At 41.8% G+C, this 21,178-nt stretch overlaps 1 protein-coding gene across 3 annotated transcripts in view; it reads right to left on the reverse strand.

Moving 5' to 3' along the window:
• Positions 1-21,178, reverse strand: part of CREB5 (cAMP responsive element binding protein 5) — a 415,375-nt gene that overhangs the window by 246,370 nt on the left and 147,827 nt on the right. For all 3 annotated transcript variants that reach the window (XM_054495795.2, XM_063667426.1, XM_063667427.1), the window contains exon 5: positions 8,903-9,075. In XM_054495795.2, coding sequence (XP_054351770.1) covers positions 8,903-9,075 — 173 coding nt within the window. The remainder of the gene's footprint in view (positions 1-8,902; positions 9,076-21,178) is intronic.

Consider the following 21,178-nt stretch of genomic DNA (forward strand, 5'->3'; position numbering starts at 1 on the left):
TGGTACCATTAAGAATGTTTATTACACTACAGGAACTTTTAGTTGATATTTGCCAAAAGCACAACATACCTGGCAAATGGATTACTAGACTACCTGCTAAATGTGAATGAATGCGTTTTGTAGAATTCTTCTTCAGCAGTCTATGTCAGCCAAGTAGTGTTGTTGTAAGGTGTGAGCTATGATAAGGAAACACACTTGTTCCTAAGAGCTTGTTTCAGAATTACTGGGAATTTGAGCTAGGAGAAAGCATTTTTTAGACAACCTAGTTTCATTCTTTCTTTTTATAAGATGGAAAAGTCAGGCCCCCAGCAGGGAAAAGAAGCCTGTTCAAAGTCTAGAGCTCAGGCATGGTACAGTCAGAGTCACCAGCCTTGGCTTTCTATCCCTAGAGCAATGATGTTGCACTGCCTCATTGAAATAGGATTCCATCTGTATATAACAGAATCTTAATATCAAGGATTCCCTTTACATTCAAAATTTGAGATCAAATTGGATGTTTATGTGTTATTCTGATTCAATCAAAGATAAAATGCTAATGGTGTTTATGTAATCTTTAAATTATCATTAGAAAGGATATAAAAGATGATTGTAGAGAAAATTTATTTGGTGAAACATAAATGAAAAATACATAGTAAAGAACCTGTTGAATGAGCTATCTTTTGAATCTCAAAGTATCTGATTACATGAATATATCATACATGCAAAAGGCATCATAGGCTATCTCTAAATTTCTAGATTAATGCTTCTTTTTTAATTCAGAATCTATCAAACAGTTCAGACAAGAGTTATTTACATTTTATGAGACATATAGTATTATAGAATATAAAAGCTCCAAATATCTGAAATGCCCACTGGGACACCATCCTATTACTTGGACATGTTCAATCTTCAAAAAAGCAAAGTGTACTTCCGGTTCCAAAGGACCAGCTCTGAATTACCAGGTTCAATTCAAGTTTCTCCTAACATGTTCAGTTCACACAGGGCACTGCACATACTAATCATTTTCCCACATTAATTCTCTTTTTGATATTCTTCAATAAATGGTTATATTCAGTCATGGGACTCTCTCTAAACACCACAAGCCATGTGAACCTGCTAGGTTTTCATTCTTGCTTCTGGATTTGTAAACAGGAAATACTAAGCCAATCTTGATGTAGGAACTATGACAAGTACAGAAAAGAACAGTTAATTTTTTCAGTTTGCATTATGGGAGACTACATACTCTCATTCCCAAATATTCACTCACATGGCACCTTATCCAAGGCTTACACAGAGAAAGACACTAACCGGTGATATGAGCTAAAGCTTTGTTTCAGATCTTCCACAAAATAATTCCCCAAATAATAATAATTCTAGAATATAAGACAGTGGACTGCATTTTCCCATAGAACTGGGTCTGGCAAAACCATCATCCAGATCTCTTGCGTTGGACTTGTTTTACATGTTTACTATTTTAGGTGTTTTCCTAGTTAAAGCTCCGAAAATAAGCCACTGTTAGCAAAGTGAGAATAAAAGAACAATTTCCTGATAAGATTACTTCAAGAGAGGAAGCTATACCTAGTCATGCACGCAGCACTGAATCCCCAGAGAAGTTACCTTACCACGTAGTTTACAAAATTAAATTCATTATGAAAATAATTAACATTTTAGTGCTGAAAAGAACTTTGAGAATTTTCTAGTGGTACCCCACCCCCAAATTTTACAGGTGAAAAAACTTAAACCTGGGCAAGTTAAGTTTCTTGGGAACTGTGGGATAGTGCGTGGAGTACGTGGTCTGGATTCGAGTTCTGGCTGTGGCCATTATCACTATGACCTGGGGCAAGTCACTTAATCTTTGAACCTTACTTTACTCAACTGCAAAATGGGTGTATTAATTCCCAGGTAACAGAATCATGCATGCCAAACTAGTAGAGATGTGCCCTGTAAACAGCACCTGACAAAGAGAAGAGGTTGCTGTTATTCACCTAAGAGTTGAGCCTAGAAGTCAAGTGTCTCTGACTTCATATGTTAGGACCCCTCCCTTTTACTGCCATGGGCTTCTCTTCCCAAACCCTGTTCTGTTCTCACTCTCTGGGCTATGTGAACATATCTAGGAGGTCAGATAATCTAGAGCTTCTGCCAAACTTGGCTCCTGGAAGAAAACAAACCAAAAGAGAGAATAAATTTGAGACAGAAAAGAGGCAGCAAATGAGAATTTTAGAGCTGAGACTGACCCGAATTTTAGAGCTGAGACTGACTCAATTAATTGGCTAACCCCTTTATATGTAGGTAAAGGAAACCAGGCCTGGGGAAGCTGAGCGCTTAGCCAAGGTGGCAAATCTTTTAAATGGCAGAGCCTGAATGTCTAAAACCCATGACCTCTGAACCCATGACAATGCTTTTCCTTGACTCCCCTCTGACCTGACATGGTTTTGCTCCAAGCAAGCTCTTGTCTTCCAGGCATATCTTTTCAACATGCTAGCACAAAAGAACAAATGTCTAGATTTACTGTAAGCACAGAAAGAATGATCCCAGGTTAGTTGCTGTAGAAGTAGTCCCTCATTTGTGCCTATCTTTTCCAAAAATAGAAGGGAGGAAATGCATACTGAGACACTTACATGGAAGCTTCAGGAACTCTGAGGGCCAGGTTCTGTGTAGAAGTTCCAGAAATGAAGTCTTCCTCCAAGAAAAGCTCACAGGCAAAGTCACCTGTCCCCTCAGGAAGTGGAACAAATCTGGAAGTTGAACTGCATTTGGACAGGGAATAGTGGTCTTCCTGCAAGCTAAGAAGCCAAATATAGAGCAACCAAATGTTGGAGACAGGGCCGTCACCTCTCTGTGATGCTATAGTTTTCTTACACATGAGGGGATGAAGTGTTTGGCACTGTAACCAGATAGACTGAGCATTAGCTAACTCCTGTAGATGATTCTGCCAGTCTCAGGCACACTCATGGGTCTTCCACCGCACTGGTATTGCCACTGTCAGGAGCATGGGGAAACATGTGCTTTTGAGTCCAATAGACCCATATTCAAAACTCTGTTTATCTCCCTGGCTGGACAAGTTACTTTTCTTCTTGGAGCAATAATATTGGGGGTAAATAACAGCTACCTCTCTGAGCTATTGAAGAATTACAGGAAGTAACATGCAAAGCTAGCTCAGTGCCTGACACATAGTAGATCCTGAATAAATATTAGCTTCCTTTCTCTTCTTCAGTGTCAGTATCAAGGCCCTTTCTAACGAAGGGCTTGAGCCATTGGGGAGTGACCTCTGATTTTCTCTCCCAAGTAGAGCAGGCTTGCTGTGTTCCAGGTGGGAAGCTGAGATGACACTAAGACACAATGCTTGCCTGAAGAATCAGAGGCAAGGACCAGATTCGAAGAGGAGAGCTGAGGTATTTTTCTGCCTCTTGGAATACCCAGCCATGTGCTCCCACGTTCTGGCTCTACCCCCTTCATCTGACCACAATACCATGTGGTGTTACAACTTTTGAATGTTAAGAAACATTATATTTCCTCAAGTATCAGTACTTAATGTTTCGTTCCACACATAAAACCCTGTGAGTGGAAGGCTGCCGGCCCCCTTGTCAGAGGTAATTTCTCAAGGCTCTGCATGGGATTTAACGGGAGCCATATGGTTAAGTCTGTCAACCCTCCCAGAAAGCATCCCCCGGAAGGGCCCTCGTAAATGTTCTCGGGGCTGTGAAAGATCCAGCAACTTTCCAACAATAAAGCTATGTTCATAGCCGTGATATTCAGCAAAACACAAAGCAGGAAATAATGACTTCTGGTCTGCATTACTCAAAGGGGCTTCAAGTTGTCCTGGCTAAGGGCTGAGGACCAGTGACAAGCCGGGACCTGCTGCCCCGCTGCCTCGAGCAGGAAGGAGGCTGGCCTGAATGTCCCCAGCATTAGCTTGTGGTAGATAGTGACAGTCTTACTCATGCTCACTTTGGTTCGAGAAGCTTTAGAAAGCTCTTAAAAATGGATTCATACACATATGCATTGACAGGGCAAACACATTCTTAACCTGTAAGCTGCTTTGTCATTTAGGTCTTCTTTAAGCCATGACCTTCAGTGATGGCATCATTTACCAACTTCTCTACTGTTCTTTCCCCCACCCCCAGCAACAATGGCACAAACCCCTCAAATCTATTAACATTCCTATCTTGAGGGAACACTGGGCAGGAACGTTAACTCACACAGCAAAGCCACATGACTCGTAGCATTGCTTCTGCCACCAACAAATTTTGAGATGTAATCAGCTTTTCTTTTTATTATTATTTTTCTTTGTTTGTTTGTTTTCCTTGGCCATGTCCATTGAACTACATCTAATATTCTGCATGACACATAGCATCTGGGATTGCAAAGAGAAAAGGGATAAAGAGGCACAGAAAAGGTAAGAGGAGGTACAATTTATGACAAGTCTTGGCACCTTTTCATCTTTACATAAAACAAGATTGTCTTCTATGATATTTTACATAAATTTCTGGCTAAGTTTTATGTCTCTGTTGTCTAGCTACAGCCCCATGCAAATAGGGTTTATAACCAAATGCCTAAGTTACACATCTTGTGGAAATATATGTTCCAGGATTAAAATTGGTGTAAAATCAGGGAGGGTTTTTTTACATAAATGTCTTCATATATGCATTCTGTTGAACATATTTCTGAGTTTCCTGATACAGCCAGCCAATTCATTCTCTTAGCCAGAATACTCCACATTTGTATATTCTGATGTTAGATATATTTGGCCAGTGCCCTACAAAGAAGTAAAAGGTAAGAAAAAAATGTGTAGAATATTTTGGGAGCGTCTCCCATAACCCGTCAGAGCTCTGTACTGATATCCATTCTTGTAGAACTCCAAATTCCACATTATCTTCATTGCTCTCCTGAAGAATTACTGAGTGTAAATTATATACTATCACTTATCCATAAAGAAGAATCAACTTAGTTAAGAAAGCTGGGATCTATTAAGATTATAGCCATCTACTCAACTGATTATTGACTCCTACAAAAATGTCTTAGATGATAAGAAACAGAGAGACAGAGAGAGTGTGTTAACTTCCAGTAGTGCTACCTACCCTTCTGCCATTTTCCCAGGCTTTGCTGACTTGATCCTGAATTAATGAGCCTGTTACATGATAGCTAATAAAAATGACTGGAGGAGAGATACTGTTTGGATTCTGCCACATATTTGGTTCAAGGCTGAATCGATTTTATCTCTATTTAATACATGCTTGTTTTCTGTCTCACTTGTCTTCCCCACAGCCCATGGCTCACTCTTTTTTTCCATCTGGGAAACTTATCTCTGAAAATGCTACCATCAATCAGCCAAAGACACTCGTCCCGGCACAGCGTCTGCCAGTTTGACTAAGCACAAGCAGTCACTAGTTTGGGGATGCCTCCTACACTCTCCATAGCTGTGTGTTTTTCTAGCCTGCCCAACCACACAAGAGCAATTTGAGATATTTATATTTACCTCTGGTTTCTATTGAGGTAATGGAACTACTTTCACAGAATTGAGCACAGGGCATGGTATGGATTGCTGTGGTATGGAATGGAAGTTGCACGTGTTGTCTGTCTACTTCCTTTTAACATTACTTCTTTGGATTTTTGCATTTGCACTCATTTTGGTCTGGTTTGGCTCAGTGCCTGTTCAAAAAGCATGAAAATCAAATGCATACAAGGATGCCTACCCTTTGTCCCCAAAGTCCTCCCTGATAACTGGCACTACTCCCATTTTCAAGTCCTTTATGTTGATAGCTCTCTCAATACATTCAAGCCTCCAAGCTTAAATTTTGTACTGTGAAAAGAGGGAGACAGAGAAGAGCGAGAACATGGGGTTGTCTGCAGCAGCCAAGCACTGATAGAAGGGAAGGGAAGAGGCGGGAGCAGGAGCCAGGCGGCCCCATCTCCCACAAAGTCTCAGCCGTGAACACACCCGCTGGCCGCAGCACAAGAGCACTGTGCGTGGGCACAGGTGGGTCCCAGCCTTTCTGGCTGGATGCAGCTTAAGCACTGAGCCTGAATGAAGACTTTCATTGCTGTTTGCTGTTTTTCTTGGCCAGTAGCCATGGCAAACATTTGCAGGTGGCTTGGCCAGATTTTGACACTTAAATATTTGAGGTTGTGATAAAAATCAGAATATTACTACAATATGGTTCTGTGCAGCCTCAAAAAAAATAAAATAAAGTAAAAAAAAAAAGCTATCTGCAATTTCAAATGCTCATTTAAAGACACAGTCTCCAGAGGGAACTCATGTTTTCAAATAAGTACTCATTTCCTCTTTCCTGAGAGAAATAAAAGAGTCAACCATCCCCAAATGTTACCACCTAGAGTTTCATACTGAATCCACTGGTGAGATGGGTTGGGTTATTTCTTGCTGAGTCTCCAGGATCATCCAGGCAAGGTTTTGGATGGAGAAAAATGGAAATGACAAGATGTGTGGGTTTGAATCAACATGGCAAACACACCAGGGAGGAATCTGAATAAAAGAAACAGCCTCCCTCAGGCTTGGCAATGAGACAGAGTCCTAAAAGTGACAATTATCTCCTAGAACACACCAGGAGCGACACACAACACCCCAGGCTGGAGAATAAATGGGAAGATGGAGTGTGTCCAAAAGGCATCCATACCAGAGAAACACCCGCCTCCATCCAGGCATGGTGACACAGCCTACAAATGTCACCCAAATGTACAGTCCTGGGCCAGCTGGGTAAATTATCAACAGAGTCAGCACTCATCTTAAACTTTAGTGCTAGCCCTCAAAAGACTGTTTCATAAAGACCAGCTTTGTGCTAACAATGGCTGAATACTAAGGGCCTCCAAAAGGGTAGTTGGTTAGGGGGTGGCAGGGAGAGGGCGGCAGGAGAACTCCAGGGGGGAAGGAATGCTGTAAAACTGCTAGTAAACTCTAGCACATTTTATGTTTTTTCCCCTTGAAAGAAAAATAAAATAATTATAATTAGCTGGCCTAACTGTGAATTGTCTGCTGAAAGCCAAGCCACTTGAGAGAAGTGCCTGGAGATTTAGATGCTGTCTTTATGAATCTACCCCACCCTCTTAGCATACTATGGGTTCTTGATTTAGATAGCAGCAACATTTGCTCTCATGGTCATTTGAGAAGAAAAGAAATCTTTAGCAGAGACACTTACCCACCTAGCATTGACTCCTTTCAACAAAGCCAAGCATTTGAAGGGCCAGGTTAATGTTCTGTTTCTTGAATAGAAAACCAAACGCACCTACAGCAAACTCACAAAATGGTCATTACCCATTACCCATTACTCTCATTTCTTAAGGCGGGTCTTAAGGTATCACAGCCATTCCTGGTAAGTTGAAAATGTGAGACAAGGTGCCCCTTCTGGAATATCCTAGGGAGGAATAAGCCAGTGTTCCCTGCGGGTCTGGAATTCTTATAACACCAAAAAACAAGAGGGAAAAGACCTACTGGCAAATTGTGGAGCAGTTTCTAAGTTTTTAATTATCACTTCCAATATTTGACTGAAAATTCAAACAGAATGTTGACACACATACCAAACACAGCAAGCACCTCTTCTCATTTTAAACAGAATTCTGGAAGCATAGAGTAGCCAGTTCTCAGCAGCCAGCAACAGAACTTTATCACAGCTCCTTGGCTTAAAGTTATTACCTTTTCTTCATAAGAACCCATGTGCTCTTAAATCTTTTATTTCACCTTTACTCTCGTGAGGTTGGAAAGAACAGACACCATCCTCAATCTGGGGATAAGGAAGCTGGGCCAGAGATTCTGCGTTTCTGAGAAGCTCCCTGGAAATGCCCCCGCTGCGGATCCTCAGACCACACTTGGCATATAGCGAGGGGCTAGAGCTAACACGGGATACCCAGAAGGGAGAGCTCTTTCCATCACATGACATGGAGTATCTGGTGTTCAATGACAGGATCTTTCTACCAATTTTTCCTCAATGCCTCAGTATTGTCCATTTGCATAAATGAGAGAGAGGGGCCTGCTTTCTTTGCTTTGTCTACTCCGGAAATCAGCATGGACCAATGTAGAGGAAGGAGAGGGCTAATAAGGAGGCAGTAGCAGGAAGGAGAGGGCTAGTAAGGAGGCAGTTACAAGAAGGAGAGGCAGGAAGAATGAGCAGAGGGTAGGACGACTGTGGAAATATGGTGGTCCCCCTTACCCGTGGTTTTGCTTTCTACAGTTTCAGTTAATCGTGATCCAAAAATATTAAAAGGAAAATTCCAGAAATAAACAATTCACAAGTTTTAAACTGCTCACCATTCTGAGTAGCATGATGAAACTTCATGCCATCCCAAGCCATGCACCCCTGGATGTGAATCATCCCTCCTGTCCACCGTGTCCACATTGTGGACACGCCCCACCCAGTAGTCACTTAATAGCTATCTCAGTTATCAGATGGAAAACACATATTACACACAGGGTTTGGTACTATCTGCACTTTCAGGTATCCACTGGGCAGCTTGGAATTTATCTCTCACAGACAAGAAGGGATTGCTGTACACAGAAGATGAGGTGATGAGTGTGGCAGCTCCCAGGAAGGGAAGGGCACACTCTGCTGGAGACAAGGCTGAGCTGGTAGAACTTCCCTCCACCATGTTTGTTCTGCGCACTATACTCTGGTCTCCATAGCAACCATGGGTTTTCCTACAGTCATCTTAAAGTTCATAAATCTTGTCTGACGAAATGATGACACAGAATGACTTGCTCCCCACCCCACCCCTACCACCCAAAGTCCAGGATCAAAACAGCTTCTACCAAGCAGAGATTCCTCCCTTCTCCCATCAAAAGCATCACTCTGAGCTCTAGGCAATATCATGACAGCCAGAAAAACCAACCAATCTGAGCACCAGAAACCAGGAGAAAGTCCAGGACATTTCCTGAGTTCCAGCCAGGACCCAGGGGCAGCCAAGGAGGGCTCCTTACCCGATCTGGCGGTTGGTGGAAGGTGCCTGAGTGATGACAGAGCTGGACTGGGGCGACGGCATGGCTTGCTGAATCACAACGCTGGTGTCGTGGTTGGGCAGCCGAGCGCTGCTAAGCTGGTGAGTTCCGGGCCCCGTCATGGCCCCACCAACTGCATTATGCATCGAGATATTCTGCCCAGAGAAGACACAGGGGAAAGGTCAGGAGGAGTCAATGTTTTTATTCTACTCTCAAGCTCTCAAAGGCCAAAACTGGGAATCTAGTCATGTCAACTATATACAGAGTTATGGCTTCTGGCAAGCCATGGGCCCATTCATCTTATTATAACATACAGCTACGAGGAGATGAAAAATAACTACTCACCCTTAGAGTAAAGCATGTGAGAAAATGCCTTAAAGTTTCCTTACCACTCTGCTGCCATCCTGATGTGAGGTTTGCATCAGAGATATTTAGTGCTACCTTCTCTGACTTGGAGGATGAATATCAGATTTGAAAATGATTTTTGTGGTAAGTGCATAATACTGTGATTTAGTGACTAGTCATTCTGCATCCTGCTTTGCATGACAAGCACACTGGTTTTTTCCCTTTCATTTTTAGTCCTATAAGAGTGCCCAACCATATATATACATTTTTTAAGAAAATGACTACCTTTCCAAATCATAATCTCAGGACTGAGGACACAAGCTCAACAACCTGTGGAATGAGGATGGGTGATTGGAATACATGACAAGACATCTGGGATCCAATGATCAGAACAAGTGTTGCCGCTTTCTGCTGTATTTTCATAAAATCCATCTCTCACAATGCATGGAGTAATGGAAACACAGAACAATAATCAAGCATCTAGTTACTTGTTCCATGTCTTTTCCTCTGGAACATAGGATGTTTGTATTCACAACTCTATCCCGTGGTGCTTGGACCATAGTAGGCATTCAACAGATGTATATTAATAGCATGAATAAACCAGTGAAAGAACATGAGATGTCTGAGTCACTTACAGGACCTAATATCATGTATTTATTTCTGATGCCTTCAAATGAAGGCTTATTTGTTTAAAATTCAAAAGTAAGTAAAATATGCGAGATAGGTCTTCATAGAAAAGAAAGTTATTCAGACAACCAGAGAAAATTCACACTGAGCAGACAAGGCTGATCAACACATTGGGACTGAAAGGTGAGAAAGAAATTTACAACCCAGTAAAGAAAGAGAAAGTGGCATAGTGCTTATGCCTGTAATGTCAGCACTTTGGGAGGCTGAGGCAAGGGGATCACTTGAGCCCAGGAGTTTGAGGCTGCAGTACTACACTCCACATTACAGACTGAGGGACAGAGTAGACTCTGTCTCTGTCTCTAAAAAAGAGAAAAAAAAAAAGAAAGAGAAAGAGAAAGTGCTTGGCCAAAGTAATAGGTAAGGGCAATAAGTAAGTCTTTATAAGTGGCAAGGTACAGCTCTTCAGCCTAGAAGGGTGGGGAAATTTAAGAGGTCTATTGGACAATGGGTTGAAGATGGGAGGGAAAAAATGGAGTGCCACTAGCAATTTACTAAAGAAAAAATATGTATCTGTCTGTGCTTTGGTGTTAGCAAAGAAAAAATAAATGTTACCCAAGAGAACTAGAAGTGATCCTTTGAAGTTCTTCTGCAAAGAAAAGGATTTCCTGCACTACGTGTTAAACGATGGTGATAACATATACGGTATTTGGGGTGGCTGTGTCCATCACATTGCACCTTTCCCAGGTTTCTGATTTCTAAATCCTGACCACACAGTTTGTCAGGAGTCCAGATGGAAACTGGGCACCTGGCTTAGACTGTGAGCCTACTGTGTCGTTGTGGGATCCCAAAGGCAGGAACAGGCTTATATATACTCACAGTCCAAAGGCTTCTGTTATACACTGGAAAATTTTTCTGACGTGGGAAAACAGTGTGATCGGGTAAAGTAGGATGAAAGGAAATGGCAATGTGCACTGGTGGCAGTGCAGGAACACACTTTCGTTCTTTTTATAGGATCTAGAGATTTAGAGAATTGGACTAAAAATCATAATCAAAAATAAAGAAAATTGTGTTATTTCTTTTGAAAGTGAACCTTGACAAACTTATTTCCCTGGGTCTTAAGGAGGTCAGAAACTATAGGTACTATTTAGTCCATTGTTTAAGTTCAAAGACACTTAAAATATTTCATCTTGTTCATAGTCACCTACTCTATCAATAATAGATCCAAGGCACAGAACCATTTTTGACTCTCCTTTTAGAATTATTGATGCTGTACAATTTAATTTTTAAGATCACAATCCTTAAATTCACAAAGAAAAATATAAGACATATGACTCTCCTTGAATTATCCTGGATGCCTCTTTTCCATCACCCTCTTAGGCAGTTTCCAAGTCCTACAAATTTAACTAAGTGTCCCTCATCTCTTCCAGTCTTTCCATCCATCCTTCCACCAACCTATAACCAACTGCCATCATCTTCTATCCTTGTCTAGACAATGTCTCCTTCATGCACTCTGGCTTCTCTTCCTCCTTTTTCCCATACTACAGACTGTGATCTTCTCAAAATGCAAAAGTGATCACATCACACACAGCGTTTGTGAGGTTCCCCTCCTACTCACTCCCCAGAACATACACCCTAAGCTATCGGTTTGGAAGACACTGGCAGCACTCCTTGTATGGCCTCCAAAGCCTGTGTGGGACCCTTCCTACCTCCCAGCTCAGCTCACACCACCTGCACTCTTGCTGTCTGTGATTCATTCCACATTCTAGATATTTCCTACCCTCGTACTAACCATGCTGCATTCCAGCATCCGGCCTTGTATACTACTTTCTAACACCAATGCCCTTGCCCTGCCTCCACCTTCAGACTTCATAATCAATCATCATGTAGGCAAACCTTTCCTGCCCACCCTCACCGAAGTGAGGGGCACCATCTCCTTTTCCTTTACAGTACAGTGGTTTACAATTGTTCTTGATTGTTTGATTAATAGCTGTTTCTCCCCTAGACGGTAAGCCCAATGAGAGAAGAAACTAAATCTGATTTTACTCCCCATTATGTCTCCATTGCCTAGCTTAGTGCCTGACATATCAGAGTGCTCAATAACTATTGAGTGAATGGGTGAACTATAACATTCCTAGAATATTCCATATGATGAAACATTACCTTTTTATTCCCTGGTCAATTTTCAAGAGTCCTAATGTCCTGTCTGTTCACCTTGCAATCTGCAAGTATGCAATAATGCAGTTTTAGATATTAAGGTATTGTTAAATTATGGTTCAGTTATGGGCTGAGGAAATAGAGAGGATCAGGATTAAGAAGAAAGTCACAAGCCTTGAATATATAGTAAAAAGTAAAACCTTTTTTAAAATATTAAAGGGGCCAATGAAGGAAGATGCTGAGAGTTGAGCTTCCAATCTTTGAGCACTTTGGCTCAAATGATGACAACCACCATTCTTTACATCCACCATGGAAAAAGACAAAGAAAACTGACTTATGCTGCAGCACAAAGAATAGGTTTAATTTCTTCAGAGTAAAGCATGTTAAATATGAGAAAGAAGTAATCCCCTCTCCCCAAAAAAGTTTAAGAATATTCTCTGAGAATCACCAAAAAGAATACTAATCACTATCTAGGAATATATCCAACACTCTCCTTCATCAACACTTTAAAGTCATCTCTTCATCTCTGTGATCTCTGCCAGAAATGGAAAAGACTCCTGAAAGACATATTCTAACTCTTCTGTAATCTCTTCTCTACCCAACACATAAAATCTGCAAATTCTCCAGTCTTCTTCTCCAAAACCCAGAGAGTAATTTCAAAACATTTTGGAAAAATAAACAACCCAGCAAAAGCATTATCATTTCACATTAAGAGAAGGCGATTTTTTTTCTTTAAGCATTACATAGTAACTCAAACAGGAAATTACTTCCTGAGTTCACATTGTCCCAATTATGGGTTCAAAACCTGTCTCCATCGATAAATAGCGTTTTACCTCCGGATAAATTAAATCTCCAATTTCAAAAACACAAAGAGTGACTCTATCTTGCTGAGTTATTTCTGATAGTACAGATGGGTAGATGTGAAGCTGGTGAAACAATGTCACCAAACTAGTGGATGGATGTCAATATGCAGGGAAAGACCAGAGGTGTTCCTCGAAGCTGCCTTTGGCCTTTTCTTATTCAACATTTTTTTTTATCAACAGTTTGGATGAAGATGTAAAAATCATGCTTGTCAAATCCGCAGTTGACACAAAGTTGGGAGGCATAGCTAATGTTCTGGATAGAAGAATCAGGTTTTACTTGAGCCAACTGTGTGATCTGGCCTCCAAAAATGCTAACATAAATCTAGGTTGCTTTAGGAGAAGTGAAACATCCAGATCTAGAGAAGTAATTATTCCACTGTAGAGTGCATTGGATTGGCCACATTTGGCCACCACATTTTAGGGGGAAAATTGACAAATAAGTGTGAATGAAGGCATCCAAAATGTATCACAGGAAGAGCAGAAGAATCAGAGAATATTTAGTCTGAAGAGGAGACTTAAAGGGTCATGCTAACTGCTTTAAAATATTTGCAAGATTAGACATAGTCTATGTTGCTCCAGATGGCATAATTTCTTTTCTTTTTTATTTTCAGATGGAGTCTCGCTCTGTCACCCAGGCTGGAGTACAATGACGCCGTCTCGGTTCACTGCAATCTCTGTCTCCCGAGTTCAAGCAATTCTCCTGCCTCAGCCTCCTGAGTAGCTGGGACTACAGGCACGTGCCACCACACCTGGCTAATTTTTGTATTTTTAGTAGAGACGGGGTTACACTATGTTGGCCAAGCTGTTCTTCAACTCCTGACATTTTGATCCACCGGCCTCCCAAAGTGCTGGGATTACAGGCATGAACCACGGCACCCAGCCAGAGGGCATAATTTCAAAAATGTAATCATGATGATAAAAGTCAATAATAATTACAATTTGAGTACCTATGTCAAAGCAGGCACGATGGTAGATGCTTTATAAACCACATCTCTAGTCTTCCCAATGATCCTTAGAGGTAGGCATTACTATCCTTATTTTAAGATGAGAAAAAGAGTAAAACTTCTCACCATCACCAATACCATGCCACTCACCTCTGGCCACCCTCACTCCTAATGGGGTGATACTTTCAAGGTACAGATATGACCTTCTGTCAGAACAAATTTACCAATATGTAGAGATATCCAAAGACACAACAAGCTGCCTGTAACAGACTGAGCTTCCTGGCACTAGAGTTAAGCCAGGGTGAGTGGCCATTTGTCAGCTATGTCACCAAAAGGATTCCTGCCTCAGAAGGGAGATGGCACCAGATGACCTCCAAGGTCTCTTCTATTGCTAAGATTCTCTCATTTATGATACATGGTTCCTGCTTTGGCTGAAATGTTTCCAAATGATTAGTAATGTGTAATAGTGTTGAAAATGTACAGGCTTGGGAGTTAAGAGGTCTATTCGAGTCCAGTTTGTCTACCCTTCCTTGTAGCCATGTAACCTGGATGAATCATTCAACCTCGCTGGGCTCAGTAGCCTCATCATTAAAGGAGGGGGCTGGACTACATGGTCTTCATGATCTTTTCCAGCTCTGACACTCCACAAGTCTCTTCCTATGTTATATTTCATGAGACACTAAATATCCAAACAGACTTTTTAGACTCTGATTCATGGACCTACAAATGTTGATTTTTCTTCATAACCATAAGCTTTTGTAGAAGTGAGCCTTCCAAAAATTATAGCTTTCTGCCAAACCCCAAGGGATCATGATTCAAGAAATGGATCTAACAAAAAGTACAATCTCCCAACCACCAAAGATGAAAGCTCCACTTTAAACAAACGATCTTCACTGAAATTTCTACCTCTTTGATTCACATTTCTCAGCATGTCCTTTGACTTCTTCCTTTCCTCAAGTATCTTGGGATGCTTTGCTCTCCATTCATTATTGTTCTGAGACATAAAGGGTGTGAATGAAATGAGAAGCAGGGGAATAATGAGTCTTGATTGCATACTCCTGAGCTTGAGGTAGAGTGGTAATTGTCTTCCTGCATGCATGGACTTGGAATACAAAATGCAAAAAAACAATCTGATGCACATAAACATACATCCGTGTTTTTAAAAATAACTATAATTTCAGGGTGTGGTAATGAAGGATGAAGGGAATGGACCACAATTGAAAGTGAAGGTTGGAGCATATAGGCAAAATGATGTTGATTCCTGTAAGGTCTCAAAATGTTATCTGCAAATCTATATTCCATCCAACTGCCACTGTGTGGAGACTTTATGGGATTTTCCATAAAGAGCCAGGGTCATCTTAACTCGCATTTATGAGTTGTGCAATCTTAGAGTTGTCTGCATCTTAATGATGCCTGGGCAGTTATGAAGACTTTCAGAAGTTCCCAGATGTAAACATCCCTGAACTGCATCCAAAAGATATGCAAGACATTCACAGAATAACAAAGGTTCTAACCCTCTGGAAGTTACTAGGCTTTCTGGAGTTATAGAAAAGATGTTAGAGAGTCCTGATTCCCCCATTTGGTGCTCTCAGGAGCTATCTATCAGGACAGGTATTTTTTGGATCTTACTAAGAGGACAGGCTGCCCCATGACCAAGGGGGTAGTGAGGTATCAGAGGAGAGATGGAGTAGAGGAGGGCACCAGGGACCATGCAGGCCACCTCTCCCTCCTAGCATTCTCCGCAGCACAGTAACACAGGGCAAGGTAAGAAACTATCTTGTGCACAGTAACACAGGGCAAGGTGCCTTATGCACAGTAACAAGGTGCCTTGTGCACAGTAACACAGGGCAAGGTAAGAAACACACACAAGGTAAGAAACCATCTCAGGTCACCTCTTCAGAAGGGAGAGGAGAGCACAGGGGGGGCTAGGAAAACTCTAGTCTTGATATACATATTTAAATTCTGCTTTTTCACTAAGAAAATTAGCCAGGCATGGTGGCACACACCTGTGGTCCCAGCTACTTGAGAGACTGAGGCAGGAGGATCACTTGAGCCCAGGAGGATGGGGCTGCAGTGAGCCGTGATTGCACCACTGCACTCCAGCCTGGGTGACACAGTGAGACCCTGTCTCAAGGTTAATTCATTCATTCATTTTGCTTTTTCAGTTTGCTACTTAACTCTGACAAATTCCAAGAGGTACCATAGTATAAAAGAAAAACATAAGCACTAGAATGGGCCAGACCTAGGATCAAGTTTGCGTCAGCTCCATCGTGTCTGGGGCACATAATTTAAGTTCTCTGAGCCATACCTTTCTCATCTTTAAAATGGAGATAATCATCTAAAGGACAGGATTAGCATCAGAATCATGTGACATGACGGATGTCCCAGCACAGTGTCTGAAAACAAAAATGTACTTCTTTTCTTTCAGTAAAGTCCAGAACATGAGGCTGAGAGACAAAACGTACAGTCTGGTGGCTGCTCCCCATGACTGATATTAATATTAGTAATATTAATAATGGCTAACACTGATACAGCATTACTGTATGTCAGAAAACTCATTTAACTCTTATCATCAGTCTAGAAGGTAGATATATGGTTACCATACAGTTGAGGACATTGAGGCAAAGAGAGGTTAAGTGACTTGCTCAAAATCACACAGCCAATAAGTGGAAAAGCTCAGCTCTAGGCAGTTTGGCTTCAGACCTCTTAACCAGGCTCATCACCACTAAGCCCTGCTGCTTCTAAAGTCCTGTAGTACAAATATTTTTTGTAGAAAGTGAATTGGTAAAAATAAGGTATGCCTGCTATTCTTACAATGGGCACTATAAATCAGTGATTAATTAATATTGGTATGTGGTCTGAGAAATATACAATAGTATATCTGGCATACCACTAATTTGGATCAATGTCATCATCACCACTTTCACAGCTGGAAAAACTTGGATATACACACACCATGAATTCATTTCAAAATGTCTGATTAGTGTCCCTTATCTAAAAGTCATGCTGCAGGCATAGGCAGCTCCCCTTTGACTTGAGGGAAGACATCACAGTAGGTAGACAGGCAGCTTGCACACTGATATAATCATCAGTGGCCTTAGCCCCCTCACCCATTGCCAGAAGCAGACGGCCCCCATAAGCGAGGTTCTAGACTTGAGGCTGTCAGCTCCTGAACAGCAAGATCTGCCCAGCTTGCTGAGTTTCCCCTCCAATCCCCAGAACTCTGTCATTCTTTCTAATACTGGGTTTGAGGCAACGGAGCCCTGAACCATCCCTGTGAGCATTTTATAGCTATTCATTTAATCCTGTAGTTGAATACTCAAGACAATAAATATCTTCTCAGGTGCCACCCTTGACTGTGAGAAACAGTTTCCAAGTGTCTCTCAAAGAAAGATTCTGCCCCTTCCTGGTCAGTTTCTTAATGCCTTGAATTGTCCATGTTTCTGTTCTCATCTCCCACATTACTGTCTTGGTTGTCTTTGCTAAATACAATCATATGGGTTAAAAGGAGAGAAATAGCTCTACTTTATTCAGGTTACTGGAATCAAGATTGAACAAATTTCTGTGATTGATGTATCCACCAAAATCCTGGACGTTAGAAACTAGTCTCGTGCCATTAAAAATGATGTAATTGGCAGGGCTGGTGGCTCACGCCTGTAATCCCAGCACTTTGGGAGGCCAAGGCAGGTGGATCACCTGAAGTTAGGAGTTCAAGACCAGCCTGGCCAACATGGCAAAAACCCATCACTACTAAAAAATACAAAAATTAGCTGGGCATGGTGGTGGGTGCCTGTAATCCCAGCTACTTGGGAGGCTGAGGCAGGGATAATTGCTTGAACCAGGGAGGCAGAAGTTGCAATGAGCCGAGATCGTACCACTGCACTCCAGGCTGGGCAACACAGTGAGACTCCATCTCGAAAAATAAAAATGACATCACTGTTCACTGTTCTTGGAGCAGAAAACATGCTGTGTTCACCTGAAAATAACCAGTGCCTGCCTCCATGCTATGTGCTTGGTAGATAGCAATGGATTCAATTATTCTGCAAATAAACGAATGATGTGTGATCTTCAGCAAGCTTATAGCTTCTCTGTACTTCAGTTTTCTCAATTGTTAAATAGAGACAACCCTATCTGATAAGGTTTTTGTAAAGATTAAATCAGGTAATACAAGCATAGCATTTAATGCAGTGTTGGACAATTAACTGTCCAATAAATGTTAGCAGCCATTATTCTAATTATCACTATTCTCATCATCATTACTATCAAAGCTAACACCAGATAGTATCAGCTAACTACTCCTTGGTCCTCCACCTTATCCCACACACACTTCTTTCAAAGCCCTTAGAACACACTGGTATATATATTATGTTTAAAGTCAGTCTTCCTTCTAGCTATGAACACTTTGATGATGGGGACAGGGTCTGATTTCCTGCCATTGTCCTCAGGGCCTAATACAATGCCCATCACATAGATGTTTGCTGAGTGAATATATAGAACAGTACAATGAGTGCTGTGGAACAAGAGAAAATAAAAACTCAGCACTCTCCTCACTACAGTTAGCCTCCAGCTTAGAAGGAATATGAAAAGTAGGGAAGAGAAGGGATGAAAAACACATGAATCTGAAAAATACCTTCACACACACACACACACACACACACACACATGCACACACACACACTGTGGAAGCAGAGAAGGATGTGTCACCGAGAGCCAATTATACCATGTTCTGAAGGGCAAAGGGCTGCTCAGCAGGTCTGTGTTTTCATCCAAACTCCACCACTAAACACATGATCCTGCTGACCTTCTCCAGTCTGTTGATTTTGTCTTCATGATTCCCACATCTGCCTTGCCTTTTCTTGACCATCCCACTAGCTTTAGAGGTCTGTCACCTCCTGTCCTGATCATACAATTGCTTCCTACTGATATAGGAGCCTGGTTCCTGGCTTCCAATCCTTTTAGTCCCTCCCAGAACACTCCAGACCCTGTTCTCCAATTAATCGATGTAATTCAGCACTTTCCTAATGCTACTCTCCAGCTCTGAAACCTGCTATAGCTCCCCACCACCATCAGTAAAAGCCCACACTTAGCCTTGCCTTCAAGACCCTATATTTCCAGCCTCATCTCCTACCACTATCTCCTGTGCAAACCCTAAACTCCAGCCACACTGGTCTATTCATTACGCAACTAGTGACTTCAAATTTTCACCTTCATACCTTTGCCTGTACATGCCGCAGGCCTAGAATTTCCTCTCCTTCTCTCTGCCTAGCTAAATCCTGTCCTCTAAGCAATAAATCTGTTGATTGATCAATGACATTTTCTCAAGTACAAAATGAGGATCATGTACCCTTGCTTCCTTTGACCTACATAGTAAAGATAAAGCAATGGTTTGAAAAGAGCTTTAGTAACATACATATTATCTTACAACCCTGCTCTTCTCTGCTCTGACATCCTCTTATTCTTAGAATGATACCCTTCCTCTCCCCTTTTCAGGTTCATCTTAAACGTCACCTCCCTAACTAAAGGTATTCCACCTGTTATCTTCTACTTCAGCACCCCAATCCTTTCACCTATAGCATGTTTCACAATGTGCGATTGTTATTACTACTATTTCCAGTTCACTGTACAATCAATTCCAGGAAGAAAGGAACACAGCCTCTCTTGTTTTCTCTTCTATCGCTAGCACCTAGCTCAGTGCCTGGCACAGAACTATATAAATTACCATTGGTTGGATAGATAAATGAACTGTGATTTTTGAGGTGTTGAAATGTGACTAAAGAGCAACTGATAGACAATTTCCTCTTGTCTAAGTCAGGCATGTGGTCATCTTAAGCCTGTGATCCTAATATAGAAAGATAACATTGGCTGGGCGTGGTGGCTCACACCTGTAATCCCAGCTTTTTGGGAGGCTGAGGCGGGCGGATTGCCTGAGCTCAGGAGTTTGCAACCAGCCTGGGCAACACAGCGAAATCCCGTCTCTACTAAAATACAAAAAATTAGCTGGGTGTGGTGGCACATGCCTGTAATCCCAGCTACTCAGGAGGCTGAGGCAGGAGAATCGCTTAAACCTGGGAGGCAGAGGTTGCAGTGAGCTGAGATCATGCCACTGCACTCCAGCCTGGGTGACAGTCAGACTCCGTCTCAAAAAAACAAAAAAAACAAAAAAAAACAAAAAAAAAACCATATGCTGATTTGAGTTATCCTAAGTCATATCAACACCCAGAGGCCAGCAAGCAGCTTAACGGTCTCCTCAATTTGCCATGTGTCTGGTCAACCAGAGCCACTGATGGAAGTGAGGGCCCTTCCAAGTGACTGGGAAATCGACTGGAAAAACCAAAGCAAAGTGACTAGAAACAAGTGAGAAAAGGAGTCCTGAGGCAGGCGTGGGGCAGATAAACAGATGGCAACAATGACCTTGCCAAGCTCTCACACCTGTGTAGTGTGGGAGACGAAAGGGTATTTAAAATCACGAAAGGGGCGCGGCACATGCAGAGAAATGCTGAGCATTTGCACACTGCGAATCTAGTCTGGCGGTGCAAGAGGCAAATGGCCCATTCTAGAATTACTAAACAAATGTCTCTCCCTTCCTTACCAGAAATTTGCAAAGTTACTAAAAATAAGGACACGTATAAAAGTACCACAAGGATGCTGAAGGGTCTATTTCTTCAGCATTTCAAAGAGACTCCAATGCATACCTACTTAATGACCAGAAATATAAATGTAGCACTCTCTGGAAAGCTGCTAATGATATATTACAGATCTGAGAAGAGACTTGCCTTTGCCTTTCCCTTGCCCAAGTCTCCCTTTCTCAGCTCCTGTTCTCTCCTGGCCAAAAGAGCTGGAGGGTAGGGCTGGCTAAGCTGAAATTGCTTGAAAACTCCCTTGCCTGGAGCATTGGTTGGGCACCTGCATTCTGAAATAGTTGGCAAATTATACTGTCAACATAAAACAGAAATGCTATCTTCAGTGGAAAGGAAAATGTGCTACAAGTTAGACTTCCTCTTCCAAAACAATAGAGAAAGGAGATGCTTGCTGCTTCATTTCACTTCTTGTGGAACCTGTCAGGTAGCTCTTCATGAATAGCCTTGCATTGTAAATTGTCTAGTACTTGCAAATGTAAGTTACTGCTGTGCTGTTCTAATGATCAGTGTTAATTCAGCAGCCTATTTCTATCCTGGGAAGTGGTTGTTTTACTGGGGAATAAGTACCTTTGAACCACCATTGCTTCCAACGAAACTTAATCGTCATTAACAGTATTTCTTTTTTCTTAAAGCAAAAACCAAACTAAGCAATGCAACAGAGAAACTCAGTGAGAGGCTTAGTCTGTC

The sequence above is a fragment of the Pongo pygmaeus genome, chromosome 6, assembly GCF_028885625.2.
Source record: "Pongo pygmaeus isolate AG05252 chromosome 6, NHGRI_mPonPyg2-v2.0_pri, whole genome shotgun sequence".
In the NCBI taxonomy this organism is placed as follows: domain Eukaryota; kingdom Metazoa; phylum Chordata; class Mammalia; order Primates; family Hominidae; genus Pongo; species Pongo pygmaeus.